This window comes from Lissotriton helveticus, chromosome 12 (genome assembly GCF_964261635.1).
Source record: "Lissotriton helveticus chromosome 12, aLisHel1.1, whole genome shotgun sequence".
Taxonomy (NCBI): Eukaryota; Metazoa; Chordata; class Amphibia; order Caudata; family Salamandridae; genus Lissotriton; species Lissotriton helveticus.
Window position 1 is genome coordinate 9890160 of NC_136073.1, and position 17809 is coordinate 9907968.

Below are 17809 nucleotides of genomic sequence, written 5' to 3' on the forward strand. Positions count from 1 at the left end.
CCCATTTCTGGAAATGCTTGTCCTGCCCCATTGCTGGGTGCATGACTGGCTTTAGGGTGGTGCAAACGGCGCAGCCGCACCTGGCGTTGGCTTTGGCCGGGGGTGGGGGTGGGGGGGGTGCTGTGTTTAAAAATAATTTTTGGTTTAAAAGCACATGAACTTCATTGTGCATCAGGCAGTTTTCAGACAACAACTACAATATCAAGATAACTCTGGTGATTAATGTTCCTACTAGTGAGAGTTCATCATTTTGTCTAGTTACAGTTTTGGCTCATCGTTAAGTAGCGCGGAGGGTTAATGTGCCTGCTGCAAAGAACGTGTACCGTGCAGATCACAGAACTCAGCTTAAGTGAACTATGAGTAGCGCCTCTGCAAGGGCATTGGCTGTACTGTCCACACCGGCACAGGGCATGGCCAATCAGGGGAATTGTCACACATTCTGATGCACCAGTGAGAAGATTTCACATAATTCTGGCTGGAGACAATGCAAGGGCATAGGAGAAGGGTGCAGAGGCCCCTCCTCCCAGTAAAATATGCATGACTTTTGATTGCAATGTAAATTTAGATTGGAATTAGGCACAGCTACAGGGAAATGCACTAACAACCATCTCCACCGAATGGCCTCCGCCAGCTAAAGCTATCAGTGATCAAGCTGAGAACATTGATTCCAGAGAGATGACATAGGATCTATATGTCGAAACCAGCAGATGTGACAACATAGTGAATTTGCATATTGAATTACCCATCATACACTGCAGGCCTTGCATCACAGGAACTTCACGCCGCACCATCAATTCAACAGAAATGCTTCAGGGAAACTGCAGAGTGGGAGTCCCTGTTCAATACAATGTTGTGCCCTTTGACCCTGTGTTCTATGCCTCCATATCTGTATTGCATTGTACTGCAGCTTTTATAAAGCGCTTACAACCCCTATGCGGGGCGCCGAAGTGATTGCCTACATGGGTAGCACGCCTCACCAAGTAGGGTAAGCTGAGGACTTAGGGTCTGGCTGTTTTCTGGGCTCCATTGCCAGATTGTAGGTGAGCAGTTATCTAAGAAATAGCCATGTTTTAACCTGTCTTTGGTAGTGTAAAGGCTCCTGGGTGCTGGTAATGCTGGCTGGTAGTGAGTTTGTTAGACTTGGCATCTTTTGGCGTGTTTCCCCTGAGTTTTTGCTTTCTGACCTCCCGGTTTTGACTCTGTTAATGCTGGTGTAGTGTTTATGCGTACCTTTCTCACTGCTGATCAGTGGTAAAGTGCTAGTACTCCTGTGGTAAATTGTGTTATGGATTGTTGTTTCCATGATTGGATATTTGATTTACTTGTTAGTCCCTAGTAAAGTGCACTGAGTGTGCCAGGGCCTGTGAAACAAATGCTACTAGTGGGCCTGCAGCACTGATTGTGCCACCCACGTGAGTAGCCCTGAAAAGGTAACTCAGACCCGCCATTGTGGAGTCTGCATGCGGGTTGTAACTGCCATGCCGACTTGGCCAGTGCGCACACTTGCCAGTCCCTCACCTTCGCTTTTCATACATGTCCGCCACTCCTAAGGTAGGTCCAAGGTACCCTTGTGGAACGGGCGCAGTGTATGTGAAAGGTAGGACATGCCCTGATGTATGTGGCATGTCCTGGTAGTGAATTACGCCTAATTTATTTTTTCGCCTTTGCAAGGCTACCTGTTCCCCATAGGACAGGATGGGGAGTTTCTTTATAACATCTTATAAACATAACTGACCCAGGGAATTAGGAAAGAAAATAAAGTTTAGAATGCCTGAACTCAGAATCTAAAGATGCATTTTTTAGTGAAGGTGATTTTTACATTTTGTGTTTGAAAATACCTCTTTTAGAAAGTAGGTATTTTCTTGCTCAGTCATCCAGTATGCCTCTTTTGGAATGTGGATTTCCTGTCTGGGTTTCAGATGACAGAAGGCTGGGGAGCAGGAGTGGCTCCAGATAGTCTAGGGGGATCAGGAAAGGGCAGAATAGACCTGGGCTGCAATTGGGGAAGGGGGGAGGAGATTTCCTTGCACCTCAAAGGGAGTGCTCTGCCTCTGACCATGCCGTCTCCACCTCCTGCCAGGAAGTCACACCAGAGAAGGCAGAACTGGTTCGTGCTGGGCACAGACACTCCCTGCCTAAGAGATCAAAGGATTTTGGCATATAAATATTGGGGCCCAGACCCCTGGACTTTAGAACTCTTTTGGACCAAGAAGACTGTCAAGAAGAAGAGCCGGAGAAGCTGTGAGGCGGTACTACCACTTTGCTGTGTGCTTTGTTGTGTTGGCCTTCAGTCGCTGCTTCTGTCTTGGGTAGTGAAAGGACTGGACTGAACTTTCTGCAATCTACTTTGTGAGTTTCTCCAAGGGCTTGAGGTAGAGCTTGCCCCCTGTTCAAGAAGTCTCAGGAACAGCAAAGACTTCAAGCTCTTCTGCCCTCAGCACTGGGGACTGTGTGTTTTGTGCTACAACAGAAGAAAAGCAACCCGACGACGTCTATGATGGCGCTGCCAACTCCGTATCCTGAAGGCACCGCAGAGGGCACCGCCACAACGCCGCACTGCGCCGCCACCGCGACCTGTGGGCACCGCACTCCGCACCGCCACACTTCACGACGACGCCTTGCAAAACCCTGACGATGCTGCTCCATGCCAAATCTACGCCGCTGCTTGCACCGTGGTTCGAGGGCACCACTCATAAAGTTACACGGCACACCGCCCTGATCCCGCACCACAGCCTTGGCCTACCGACGCCGGCGCCATCAACTCCAGTTGATCATCTGACGACAACTCTTCGGCAACGACAATGTTGCTGCTTGCATCGCGACCTGCCAGCTCTGCGACGAGCACCGCATTCACTTTGCACTGCGACCCTGGTCTCACTAACAACGCCATATGATGCTGCCACTGAGCCGCTGCTTGCACCGCGACCTGTGGGCACTGCACGCCGTACCACTGCACTTCGCATTCCAGCCCCGACGACTGCCGACGCCAGCGCTCTTGACTCCAACAGAGAGGAGATCGATCTGCAACGCGTGTGACTTAGAGGGCTATGACGACTACTGCACCGACCTCCGGAACCGACGCCTGCAGACGCCATGCTTTCGGAAGCTCAACGAGAGCTCGCCGATGCCCTGCATTTGTAATAGGTACTGTTTGCGGGTCTTCCCGACACCGTAGTTGGCCTGCGACACTGCAGTCAGCCAGAACTGTTTGGATCTGTTTGCTTACGATGCTGTGATAGCCCCGGATGGAGCTATCAACATCAAGGAACTGTTTTTCAAGCATATTTTGATAACCAAAGATTTTTAAGTATTGGATTGTGGATTTTTATCGTATTTGGTCTTGTCTTAAGTATATAAAAATATTGGATATTTTTCTAAACTGGTGTGGTGTCCTTTTGTAGTGCTTACACTGTATTATTTATTTATTTATTTATTTATTTAAACACTTGTTAAGCGCAGCGAAGGCCCGTGGGCATCTTGGCGCTAAGTATTTGCTGAGATCTACCTTAGAGGGGGATGTGATTACTGATCAAATAGCCACTATTACTGTTGGTTATGTGCTAATGCTTTACACTCTGCCTCTAAGATAAGCCTGACTGCTCGTTCCAAGCTACCAAGGGGAAGAGCAGGGGTTATTTTAGGAGTGTAACTCCCTTATCCTGACTAGAGTGGTGGTTTCTACCTGGCTTTGGCGCATGCCCTAGCCAACCAAAAATCCCATTTCTAACAGAGTTCCACAGCTTGGGCTCTTGTGCTCAGAAAGCAGTGCCTGCATTTCAGTGCTATCAAATTCATTGGCTGATGCCCTGATGTGTGGATTTCACCCCATAAGTTTTCTGGCAATTACACTGTGTGTGTTTTTTACCCCATCCATTCTCTAGTGAAGACCTATTATGCTGATTTTGACACCAAGAGTTCTCTAGGGCAGCCCAATTTCTAGATTTTTACTCCATTCATACTCTAGCAATGACCCATATGCTGCTGATTTTAACCATGTGACTTCTTTAAGGATGGCCCAATATGCGGATTTTGACCTCAAGAGTTCTCTTGCAATGACCCCTATGTTGACTTTGACCCCCAAGAGTTCCTCTGCAGTGACAGAGTTTTTGATTTTGACCCAAAGAGTAAGTAAGTAAGTAATCTCTTTATTGCATGATTAATAGAAAAACCTTTGCAATCAACCACATAGTAAAACACGTGTGCAAAATGCATAAATGCCCCTTTTTGTAATAGAAGAGTTAGTTAAAATTAATTTAGAAATCACAATATGTCCATAAAATTACAAGGGGAACGTAAAAACGGGCATACAGTTCAGGCAATAAGGTGCGATGGGTGTCATGAAAAAGTGCAAGGTGTCAGATTTAGGAACCATCCTCCTAAAGAGTTCCTAGGGCCTTGCGTATTTTTATAAAATTGGCTTTAAGAGTCATGACTGGACTAGCACGGAAGTCTAAAGATGCTCATCCAAAAGTGCATGTGCAGTAGGTACCACAGTAGGGTGCACAGACATAATATCGACTCCAAAATATCGTATGAACAGAATATCGAGGAAAAAATATCGTTTGGACAAAATATCGACTGGACAGAATATCGACAGCCAAAATATCGTTTTTAAGGTAAGTGCATTAATATCGACTGTAAATAATATAGAAAGTGAAAATATGTAAGTATATACTATAGATAGTAAAATAAATTGTTTTTATTTTTAGGGTTCAGGGTCAGTTTTGGGTTTTTGGGTAAAGGGGTATTTTTAGGGTTCAGGGTCAGTTTTGGGTTTTTGGGTAAAGGGGTATTTTTAGGGTTCAGGGTCAGTTTTCAGTTTTTGGGTAAAGGGGTATTTTTAGGGTTCAGGGTCAGTTTTCAGTTTTTGGGTAAAGGGGTATTTTTAGGGTTCAGGGTCAGTTTTCAGTTTTTGGGTATTATTTTATTATATTTTATTACTATATATATATGTTTAATAAATATGAAATAAAAAAATATTTATTTAACTTTCATTAATTATTTAATTATTATAAGTTAATTTAAGTAATTTTAAGTATATTTTAGTAATTAATTATTAATATTAATTTAATTTAACACTGTTTTTAGTAAATACGATATTTTTTACAACTATATTTTTGTAAACGATATTTTGTACTCGATATTTTTGTACTTACCTGTTTGTACATACAAACTCAATATTTTTGCTGTAGATATTTTTTCCTCGATATTTTGGGTAGTCGATATTTTGGTAGTCGATATTCTTTCAGTGATCCACCACAGTAGATCTCTTTTAAGAAAGATTCCAGCGAGTAACTCAGAAATCGATGGACCTGGATTGAGGACCGATTTATTCGAGTACTGCCGGGGTCAGCTTTGTTTTTTCTGCGCTCATAAAGCGGACGAAGCTGCAGGCCCACCGCACGTCACCTCCCTCGAAGCCGGCTTTCACCGCCTGTCTACATGTTCGTATCTGGCTTTCAATCAGGCGCGGCTTTAATAGCTGTCTTCGTTCCTCGTCTAAGCCCTTGCAGATTCACAGTAGGTGTAAGACATCCTCTTTGGTGTCGTCGCATAGTCTACAATGATTAGTTGTGCCTGTGCGTTTCCATGGAAGGAGGTGCCTCTTAACGGGTAAGATTCCCAACCGCAGAAGCAAAAAACTTTCCTTCATGCGTCTCGAGAAGCCTGTTCCTAGGAATGTTTGTGGCTTGCACCTCGAGTAACTCTGAATTACAAACCATCCGTGAGCCCTCCTGCTTTGTGCTGCTTTGTCTTCTTCAACGGATACAATCTTTACTAATTTATTTACAATATCCTTGAAGATTTTGTGGGGCATACTGGTTTTCCATATGTCCTGTAAAGCAAGAAGCCTAATTGCGACTGAAGGTAGGCCATGGCAAGACTGCCTTTTTTTCTTATTGTCTCCTTCCATAAGTATGAGCTCAATGTGCCGGGCTCGGCGCCCTTTATTTTGTGCCAGTATTTGGCGTAACCACCTTTCTGTATTATTTGCTGCTTTTGGATTCTGAACTCTAGCCTTATTTGTGCCGGCGAAGTGTATTGTGGGAGATTGAATATTATTCTCACGGCCTTGTTGACCACCTTATCCAAAGTGATCTCATCTCTCACTCTCATCGATTCACTACCATAAGTGATTGTAGGTAGAAGCCTAGCTCAAAGCACTTCTATTAGAGGGATAAGATTTGGGCCGGTTATTTTGTGCTTGACGTTTCTTAATGAAACTGCCAATGAGGTCCCTCTACCTTTGATAGCCGCCTTTTGTTTGAGGTACGTGCCATTCCTGTCAAAGATTATTCCCAGATATCTATATTCGTTGACCGTCTCCAACAGCCGGCCCCCGATCAACCATCGGGATTGATGTTTGTTGCTCCGCTGGTTTAATACCATGACTTTAGATTTTTCAAGGTTTATACTTAACCCGTTCATGTCTGCGAAGCTGCCTGTTGTGTTTATCAGGTGCTGCAGGCCGACTGGATTTTGGCTGATCAGTATAAGATCAACGGCATACAGTAAGTTTGAAAGTGTTAAGTCGCCCAGGTTCGGAGCATGATGGTTTCAGTTACCAGTTCAGTAGAGAGATCAGAGAAAAAGAGGTTTAAGAAGGTCAGGGCGAGGACGTAGCCCTGCTTCAACCCTTTGGTGGTTGGTATTCTCCTTGAGAGACAGTCCCCGACGCCCAGCTTAATTTGGACCCATGTCTTCGAGTGGAGTAGAATGAACTGATTCAGGAGGTTTGGAACTATTTCCCACCCGGATAGTTTAGCCCAGAGCTTCACCCTGTCAATACGTTGAAAGCAGCTTTGTAATCGATGAAGCAGACAAATAGTGAAATAGTGGCTTGTTGATGGTTGTGGTAGCGTCTATTGAAAGCGAAAGGGCAAGAATATTTGTCAATGTCCCCATGCTTTTTTGAAAGCCTGTTTGATTGATGGGGATTAGGGCTTTTTCCAGTACCCACGCCATGACTTCGTCCAATAAAAGGCCTGCATAATATTTGGCCTCGATGTCGATTAGTGTGATGAGCCTGTAATTCTTCGGCTCAGTCTTGCTGCCTTTCTTGTGGATCGGTGAAATAATTGATCCCTTCCAGGAATCTGGAATTCTTTCAGCGTCCATGATATTATTAAAAAGGGGTAGTAGAGCTTCAGCCCAGTAATTTGGATCCTGCTTATAAATAATTGGTGGTAAACCGTTGGGCCAAGGTGCTCCCTCCTTTCGGCTTTTCGAGATTCTATTCGCAATCTGTTTGTTTGAGAAGAGGGGAGCGAGTACCAGACCGTGATGTTCTGTAGGCTGCTGGTTGCGTTGGCGCACTAAAGTGGTGCTTGCAGGCCTTTAGCCTCCTTAGTTCAGACTGTCCATTATCGGCTGGACCATTGTGCCGGAGACTGCGCAGTGTTCTATTCATTTCGCTCTTTATTTGTCTCAGTTCGGCATTTAGAGTTGTCGAAAGATTGATTCGTGGATTTCTTGCCGGCCTGCAGAATGCTTCCCGTTTGCTTTTTGACCCCGTTTTTTCTTTCATTGACTCTGTTTTAAAGTTAGATGGATCAAAGCTTTTGGTACATTTTTCCCACAATATTATGCTGTTCCCACACGCCAGTGCGCTTTCCTCCCACCCTGTTTTGGTCCTGCCAAAAGTTTTCCTGGATCGCTCGTTTTACATTTGATTCTCCTGTGCTTTAGCGCGACATTTGAAGTTGCCTCAACAGTCGGATGGGTGAGTGCCGTTCCGTGAGCGGCGAGTATGAGCCCTTGTGGTTGATGGTCACTGTGATCCTGCGTCCCAATCCTGAAATCTTTTATTGAACTGAAGAGTGATAGAGATGAAAAGGTGTAGTCTATTGCAGTATTTGTGAAGGAGTTGTGGAAGGTTGCGGCTTGAGGGCGGTCCCCTGCAAATCGACAGTTTAATGCTACCAGGGACAGACTTTCTAGCTCATTCAACAGGTCTTTAGAGATCTTAGGGGCATATTACCAAGCAATAGCGATAATTATCGCTAAGCTTGGTTAGAGGCCATAATTATATCGCCGCGCTCCGACCATTTTTACCGTGAGATACCTTGATATTATCAAGGTTTATCTCAAAAGTGGTAAAAATCGTGCGAAATGCATGAATATCGCTGATAAATCAGCGATATTCATGCATTATCGTGACAATGCTCTCAGCCATGTAATCCACCTTCCATTGGATAACATGGCTAAGAACTGCTCTGGGCTGGCGTTAGCTTTTGGAGATAATCGCGCTTAGCGTGATTATTTCCAAAAGTTGGTAATAGGAGATAGCGATGTTAGCGACTGTTTCCAGTCGCTAACATCTTGGCACGCCCACTTTGCATGTCATTAGCGATAATTATCGCTGACATGCAAATTGGGCCCCTAAATGCCCGCTATCGCCTATTAGCTGTCGCTAACTGATGTTAGCGACAGCTAGGTAATAGGGCGATAAAATTATCGCCGCTTTAGCGGGAAAAATCCTCACTAAAGCAGCAATAAGGCCCTTGGTAATATGCCCCTTAGTTTGCTTGCCCCACTTGCACTCGTTTTGGAGTGGGACCCCCCATGCTGATTGTCGGTCTTCTGCCAAGTCGGCACATCCTGAAAGGAACATGTTAAAGTCTCCTGAGACGATGTAGTTTAAAGTTGCCTCTTCGATAATTAGTTTTGTTAGTTTGGCAACCAGGAGTTTTGCGCCGTTTTATTTTTTTTTGCGATGGTGTAGATAGATATTGACAAGTATTGACTGTTGATTGTCTTTGAGTCTTGCTATTTCCATCTGTATTGTCTTTATTCCGTTTGTTGGGGTGTTTTTACTTGTTACTTCCTTAACTGTCGCTATGGTTTTGATCGAGGCGTATGTCGTAAGGCCTCCTTTCAGATGGCCACATTTCTAGCTTCTGGTTGCTGGGGGATGATTTGCTTTGTAACCCTGTAGGTGAAATGGGTCTCCCAGCCACGTTTCTTGGAGGAGTATTAGAGCGAATTGTTGGAGGTACGTCAGTAGGGCCTTATCCCAGGTTTTGGTTCAAAGGCCATTTATATTCCAGGAGCATAGTTTTAGGTTTGGAATATTTTTTTCCTGAATTGCTCTCTGGCACGGATTCTTGGGTCTGGTGCTTATAGCTTTTGCTATTCAGGTCCAATCATTTGAAATATCTTTTCCACTGTTATCCCGTGAACTCAGGGTGTTAGAGATGTTGCTCTTCATGGCATCTACAGAGGTACTGCGTGCCCCTTTAGCACAGAGCTAGTAGGCCCGGAACTTCTCTTATTGCTTGACCTGCTGTCATTAGGCTCTTGTTGGAGTCGAAGTAGTGGTTCTGGATAACGGACTGCGTGGTGAAACATTTTCCGGATCCCCCAGGCTTCTAGTTGGTGCTCCTCCTTAAGAACTTTCTCCGCTATTTCCCGGGTTGCCCACGCTGTTTTAGTTATCTCTTGCTCCAACAGATGTTTAGACGTTTCAAATTCTACAGATTCCAGATCCAGTTTTTGATTTTTACCCCAATGGTTCTCTTGCAATTACCCCTATGTTGATTTTGACCCCCAAGAGTTCTCTTGCAATGACCCCTATGTTGACTTTGACCCCCAAGAGTTCTCTTGCAATAACCCCTATGTTGATTTTGACCCCAAGAGTTCTCTTGCAATTACCCCTATGTTGTCTTTGACCCCAAAGAGTTCTCTTGCAATGACCCCTATGTTGATTTTGACCCCAAAGAATTCTCTTGCAATGACCCCTATGTTGACTTTGACCCCAAGAGTTCTCTTGCAATTACCCCTATGTTGACTTTGACCCCAAAGAGTTCTTTTGCAATGACCCCTATGTTGATTTTGACCCCAAAGAATTCTCTTGCAATGACCCCTGTGTTGACTTTGACCCCAAGAGTTATCTTACAATAAATCCTATGTTGATTTTGACCCCAAGAGTTCTCTTACAATAAACCCCATGTTGATTTTGACCCCAAGCGTTCTCTTGCAATGACCTCTATGTTGATTTTGACCCCAAGAGTTCTCTTACAATAAACCCTATGTTGATTTTGACCCCAAGAGTTCTCTTACAATAAACCCTATGTTGATTTTGACCCCAAGCGTTCTCTTGCAATGACCTCTATGTTGATTTTGACCCAAAGAGTTCTCTTACAATAAACCCTATGTTGATTTTGACCCCCAAGAGTTCTCTTGCAATGACTCCTATGTTGATTTTGACCCCTAGAGTTCTATTGCAATGACCCTATGTTGATTTTGACCCCAAGAGTACTCTTGCAATGACTCCTATGTTGATTTTGACCCCAAGAGTTCTCTTGCAATGACCCCATGTTAATTTTGACCCCATGAGTTCTCTTGCAATGACCCCTATGTTGATTTTAACCCCCAAGAGTTCTCTTGCAATGACCCCATGTTGAATTTGACCACAAGAATTCTATTGCAATGACCCCTATGTTGATGATTTTGACCCCAAGAGTTCTCATGCAATGACCCTTATGTTGATTTTGACCCCAGGAGTTCTCTTGCAATGACCCCATGTTGATTTTGACCCCAGGAGTTCTCTTGCAATTACCTCTATGTTGATTTTGACCCCCAAGAGTTCTCTTGCAATGACCCCTATGTTGATTTTGACCCCAAGAGTTCTCTTGCAATGACCCCTATGTTGATTTTGACCCCAAGAGTTCTCTTGCAATGACCCCTATGTTGATTTTGACCCCCAAGAGTACTCTTGCAATGACCCCTATGTTGATTTTGACCCCAAGAGTTCTCTTGCAATGACCCCTATGTTGATTTTGACCCCAAGAGTTCTCTTGCAATGACCCCTATGTTGACTTTGACCCCCAAGAGTTCTCTTGCAATAACCCCTATGTTGATTTTGAACCCAAGAGTTCTCTTGCAATTACCCCTATGTTGACTTTGACCCCAAAGAGTTCTTTTGCAATGACCCCTATGTTGATTTTGACCCCAAAGAATTCTCTTGCAATGACCCCTGTGTTGACTTTGACCCCAAGAGTTATCTTACAATAAATCCTATGTTGATTTTGACCCCAAGAGTTCTCTTACAATAAACCCTATGTTGATTTTGACCCCAAGCGTTCTCTTGCAATGACCTCTATGTTGATTTTGACCCCAAGAGTTCTCTTACAATAAACCCTATGTTGATTTTGACCCCCAAGAGTTCTCTTGCAATGACTCCTATGTTGATTTTGACCCCTAGAGTTCTATTGCAATGACCCTATGTTGATTTTGACCCCAAGAGTTCTCTTGCAATGACTCCTATGTTGATTTTGACCCCAAGAGTTCTCTTGCAATGACCCCATGTTAATTTTGACCCCACAAGTTCTCTTGCAATGACCCCTATGTTGATTTTAACCCCCAAGAGTTCTCTTGCAATGACCCCATGTTGATTTTGACCTCAAGAGTTCTATTGCAATGACCCCTATGTTGATGATTTTGACCCCAAGAGTTCTCATGCAATGACCCCTATGTTGATTTTGACCCCAGGAGTTCTCTTGCAATGACCCCATGTTGATTTTGACCCCAGGAGTTCTCTTGCAATTACCTCTATGTTGATTTTGACCCCCAAGAGTTCTCTTGCAATGACCCCTATGTTGATTTTGACCCCAAGAGTTCTCTTGCAATGACCCCTATGTTGATTTTGACCCCAAGAGTTCTCTTGCAATGACCCCTATGTTGATTTTGACCCCCAAGAGTACTCTTGCAATGACCCCTATGTTGATTTTGACCCCAAGAGTTCTCTTGCAATGACCCCTATGTTGATTTTGACCCCAAGAGTTCTCTTGCAATGACCCCTATGTTGATGATTTTGACCCCAGGAGTTCTCTTGCAATGACCGTTATGTTGATTTTGACCCCTAAGAGTTCTCTTGCAATGACCCCTATGTTGATTTTGACCCCCAAGAGTTCTCTTGCAATGACCCCTGTGTTGTCTTTGACCCCAGGAGTTCTCTTGCAATGACCCCTATGTTGACTTTGACCCCAAGAGTTCTCTTACAATGACCCTATGTTGATTTTGACCCCCAAGAGTTCTCTTGCAATGACCCCTAGGTTGATTTTGACCCCAAGAGTTCTCTTGCAATGCCCGTATGTTGACTTTGACCCAAGAGTTCTCTTGCAATGACCCCTATGTTGAATTTGACCCCAAGAGTTCTCTTGCAATGACCCCTATGTTGATTTTAACTTCAAGAGTACTCTTGCAATGATCCCGATGTTGATTTTGACCCCAAGAGTACTATTGCACTGACCTCTATGTAGATTTTGACCCCAAGAGTTCTCTTGCAATGACCCCTATGTTGACTTTGACCCCCAAGAGTTCCCTTGCAATGACCCCTGTGTTGATTTTGACCCTAAGAGTTCTCTTGTAATTACCCCTATGTTGATTTTGACCCCAAGAGTTCTCTTGCAATGACCCCTATGTTGATGATTTTGACCCCAGGAGTTCTCTTGCAATGACCGCTATGTTGATTTTGACCCCTAAGAGTTCTCTTGCAATGACCCCTATGTTGATTTTGACCCCCAAGAGTTCTCTTGCAATGACCCCTGTGTTGTCTTTGACCCCAGGAGTTCTCTTGCAATGACCCCTATGTTGACTTTGACCCCAAGAGTTCTCTTACAATGACCCTATGTTGATTTTGACCCCCAAGAGTTCTCTTGCAATGACCCCTAGGTTGATTTTGACCCCAAGAGTTCTCTTGCAATGCCCGTATGTTGACTTTGACCCAAGAGTTCTCTTGCAATGACCCCTATGTTGAATTTGACCCCAAGAGTTCTCTTGCAATGACCCCTATGTTGATTTTAACTTCAAGAGTACTCTTGCAATGATCCCGATGTTGATTTTGACCCCAAGAGTACTATTGCACTGACCTCTATGTAGATTTTGACCCCAAGAGTTCTCTTGCAATGACCCCTATGTTGACTTTGACCCCCAAGAGTTCACTTGCAATGACCCCTGTGTTGATTTTGACCCTAAGAGTTCTCTTGTAATTACCCCTATGTTGATTTTGACCCCCAAGAGTTCTCTTGCAATGACCCTTATGTTGATTTTGACCCCCAAGAGTTCTCTTACAATGACCCCTATGTTGATTTTGACCCCCAAGAGTTCTCTTGCAATGACCCCTATGTTGATTTTGACCCCCAAGAATTCTCTTGCAATGACTCCTATGTTGATTTTGACCCCCAAGAGTTCTCTTGCAATTACCCCTATGTTGAATTTGACCCCTAAGAGTTCTCTCGCAATGACCCCTATGTTGATTTTGTCCCCCAAGAGTTCTCTTGCAATGACCCCTATGTTGATTTTGACCCCAAGATTGCTCTCACAGTGACCTCCATGTTGATTTTCACCCCCAAGAGTTCTCTTGCAATGACCCCTATGTTGATTTTGACCCCCAAGAGTTCTCTTTCAATGACCCCTATGTTGATTTTGACCCCCAAGAGTTCTCTTGCAATGACTCCTATGTTGATTTTGACCCCCAAGAGTTCTCTTGCAATGACCCCTATGTTTATTTTGACCCCGAGAGTTCTCTTGCAATTACCCCTATGTTGATTTTGACCCCAAGAGTTCTCTTGCAATGCCCCTATGTTGACTTTGACCCCAAGAGTTCTCTTGCAATGACCCCTATGTTGATTTTCACCCTCAAGAATTCTCTTACAATGACCCGTATGTTGACTTTGACCCCTAAGAGTTCTCTTGCAATTACCCCTATGTTGATTTTGACCCCAAGATTGCTCTCACAGTGACCTCTATGTTGATTTTCACCCCCAAGAGTTCTCTTGCAATGACCCCTATGTTGATTTTGACCCCAGACAGTTCTCTTGCAATGACTCCTATGTTGATTTTGACCCCCAAGAGTTCTCTTGCAATGACTCCTATGTTGATTTTGACCCCCAAGAGTTCTCTTGCAATGACCCCTATGTTGATTTTGACCCCGAGAGTTCTCTTGCAATTACCCCTATGTTGATTTTGACACCAAGAGTTCTCTTGCAATGCCCCTATGTTGACTTTGATCCCAAGAGTTGTCTTGCAATGACCCCTATGTTGATTTTCACCCTCAAGAATTCTCTTACAATGACCCGTATGTTGACTTTGACCCCTAAGAGTTCTCTTGCAATGACCCCTATGTTGATTTTGACCCCAAGATTGCTCTCACAGTGACCTCTATGTTGATTTTCACCCCCAAGAGTTCTCTTGCAATGACCCCTATGTTGATTTTGACCCCCAAGAGTTCTCTTGCAATGACTCCTATGTTGATTTTGACCCCCAAGAGTTCTCTTGCAATGACTCCTATGTTGATTTTGACCCCCAAGAGTTCTCTTGCAATGACTCCTATGTTGATTTTGACCCCCAAGAGTTCTCTTACAATTACTCCTATGTTGATTTTCACCCCCAAGAGTTCTCTTGCAATGACTCCTATGTTGATTTTCACCCCAAGAGTTCTCTTGCAATGACCCCTATGTTGATTTTGACCCCCAAGAGTTCTCTTGCAATGACTCCTATGTTGATTTTGACCCCCAAGAGTTCTCTTGCAATGACCTCTATGTTGACTTTGACCTCTAAGAGTTCTCTTGCAATTACCCCTATGTTCATTTGACCCCAAGAGTTCTCTTGCAATGACTCCTATGTTGATTTTGACCCCCAAGAGTTCTCTTGCAATGACCCCTATGTTGATTTTGACCCCGATTGCTCTTTTGATGACTCGATGTGGTGGCGCATGGACCGGAGGGGTCACTCAAGCACCGTGTTGATATTTCTGCAGATTCAGTGAGCAGAGACCCCCGGTACTCGCGGCTCGGGCGCCATGATCTCACCCAAGGAGAAAGCCAAGGGGAGCGCGCCGAAGGACAGCATGACGCTTCTACCCTGCTTCTACTTTGTGGAGGTAAGAGACCCCCATGGGGTCACCTACAAGGCGGGAGCCTGGCATCGGGGCAGAGCTGTGAAGGGTGAGGGGCGGGTCTACAGGGCAGGGCATGTGGGTGACCTCTAGAGGGTCCTGGGGATATTTAATGTGCTGGGATTTAAAAGGAAGAGTTGTAAAGGTGACGTGTTCAGCACCTAAGATACAGGGAAGGTGGATCAATGCAAATGTTTTGCATTAGGCTAGTTAAGGGGTTCGGGAACTTAGTATGAGAGAGTTCTGGGCAGATGTTTGCATAATTCAGTAAGATAGAGAGGGGAAGAGTCTCTATAAGTGCATAAGGGAGAGAGATAAGGTATCAGATGAGTCTAGGAAGAAGGACGTTTGTAGAAAGGCTTGTTTGAGTGGTAAACGAGGTTTGAGAGGGTTCAAGGAGGGGTAGAGGAGGGTAGAGTCTAGAAAGGGTTATTCTGGGGATAGTAGTAGAATGGGGGTTGAGATGAGTCAGAGGGTGGAAGTAGAGGATATACTGAGAGGGGTATAGGGTGAGAAATATGGTAGTGCAGTATAGTAGCAGATGTGTTATCTAACAAAGATCAAAGGGGCAGATGTTTTATCTAATAAAGATCAAAGGAGCAGATGTTGTATATATTAGAGAGCAGAGGGTTGAATGTTTTATCTAATAAAGATCAAAGGGGCAGATGTTTTATCTAATAAAGATCAAAGGGGCAGATGTTTTATCTAATAAAGATCAAAGGGGCAGATGTTTTATCTAATAAAGATCAAAGGGGCAGATGTTTTATCTAACAAAGATCAAAGGGGTACGTGTTTTATATACTAGAGAGCAGAGGGTTGAATGTTTTATCTAATAAAGATCAAAGGGGCAGATGTTTTATCTAATAAAGATCAACGGGGCAGATGTTTTATCTAACAAAGATCAAAGGGGTACGTGTTTTATATACTAGAGAGCAGAGGGTTGAATGTTTTATCTAATAAAGATCAAAGGGGCAGATGTTTTATCTAATAAAGATCAAAGGGGCAGATGTTTTATCTAACAAAGATCAAAGAGGTACGTGTTTTATATACTAGAGAGCAGAGGGTTGAATGTTTTATCTAATAAAGATCAAAGGGGCAGATGTTTTATCTAATAAAGATCAACGGGGCAGATGTTTTATCTAACAAAGATCAAAGAGGTACGTGTTTTATATACTAGAGAGCAGAGGGTTGAATGTTTTATCTAATAAAGATCAAAGAGGCAGATGTTTTATCTAATAAAGATCAAAGGGGCAGATGTTTTATCTAACAAAGATCAAAGGGGTACGTGTTTTATATACTAGAGAGCAGAGGGTTGAATGTTTTATCTAATAAAGATCAAAGGGGCAGATGTTTTATCTAATAAAGATCAAAGGGGCAGATGTTTTATCTAACAAAGATCAAAGGGGTACGTGTTTTATATACTAGAGAGCAGAGGGTTGAATGTTTTATCTAATAAAGATCAAAGGGGCAGATGTTTTATCTAATAAAGATCAAAGGGGCAGATGTTTTATCTAACAAAGATCAAAGGGGTACGTGTTTTATATACTAGAGAGCAGATGGGTTGAATGTTTTATCTAATAAAGATCAAAGGGGCAGATGTTTTATCTAATAAAGATCAAAGGGGCAGATGTTTTATCTAACAAAGATCAAAGGGGTACTTGTTTTATATACTAGAGAGCAGGGGGTTGAATGTTTTATCTAATAAAGATCAAAGGGGCAGATGTTTTATCTAATAAAGATCAAAGGGGCAGATGTTTTATCTAACAAAGATCAAAGGGGTAGGTGGTTTATCTACGAGAGAGCTGAGGTGCAGATGTTTTATCTACGAGAGAGCTGAGGGGCAGATGTTTGATCTAATACAGATATGAGGGGACAGATGTTTTATGTGAGAGATCAGACTAGCATCTGTTTCATCTAATAAATAATAGAAAGGCATATGTTTTATCTACTAGAGAGCAGAGGGTCAGATGTTTTATCTACTAGCGATCATAAGAGCAGATGTTTTATCTAATAGAAAGCTGAGGGGCAAATGGTCGATCTAATAAAGATCAGAAGGGCAGATGTTTTATGTACTAGAGTTCGGAGGGGCAGATGTTTTATGTACTAGAGTTCGGAGGGGAAGATGTTTTATGTACTAGAGTTCGGAGGGGCAGACGGTTTGTCTCCTAGAGAGCTGAGGGGCAGATGTTTTATGTACTAGAGTTCGGAGGGGCAGATGGTTTGTCTCCTAGAGATCAGAAGGGCAGATGTTTTATGTACTAGAGTTCGGGGGGGCAGATGTTTTATGTACTAGAGTTCGGAGGGGCAGATGTTTTATGTACTAGAGTTCGGAGGGGCAGATGTTTTATGTACTAGAGTTCGGAGGAGCAGATGTTTTATGTACTAGAGTTCGGAGAGGCAGATGGTTTGTGTCCAAGAGAGCTGAGGGGCAGATGTTTTATCTACTAAAGAGCTGAGGTCAGATATTTTACATGATGATCTGAGGAGACAGATGTGTTATGTGAGAGATCAGAGTAGCAGGTGTTTTATCAGAGATCAGAGTGGCAGGTGTTTTATCAGAGATCAGAGTGGCAGGTGTTTTATCAGAGATCAGAGTGGCAGGTGTTTTATCAGAGATCAGAGTAGCAGGTGTTTTATCAGAGATCAGAGTGGCAGGTGTTTTATCAGAGATCAGAGTAGCAGGTGTTTTATCAGAGATCAGAGTAGCAGGTGTTTTATCAGAGATCAGAGTGGCAGGTGTTTTATCAGAGATCAGAGTGGCAGGTGTTTTATCAGAGATCAGAGTAGCAGGTGTTTTATCAGAGATCAGAGTTGCAGGTGTTCTATCTACTACAGAGTGGAAGGCCATACATTTTATCTACTCAAGGTCTGTGGGGCAGGTATTTTATCTAATGATATGAGGGTCCAGAG

General features: G+C 43.6%; 1 protein-coding gene across 1 annotated transcript in view; it reads left to right on the forward strand.

The window, feature by feature from the left end:
• The first annotated feature begins 14792 nt into the window (after window positions 1-14792).
• Window positions 14793-17809, forward strand: part of PLPPR3 (phospholipid phosphatase related 3) — a 39539-nt gene continuing 36522 nt past the window's right edge. Inside the window, exon 1 of the mRNA XM_078668311.1 lies at window positions 14793-14884. Coding sequence (XP_078524437.1) covers window positions 14804-14884 — 81 coding nt within the window. The 5' untranslated portion in view covers window positions 14793-14803. The remainder of the gene's footprint in view (window positions 14885-17809) is intronic.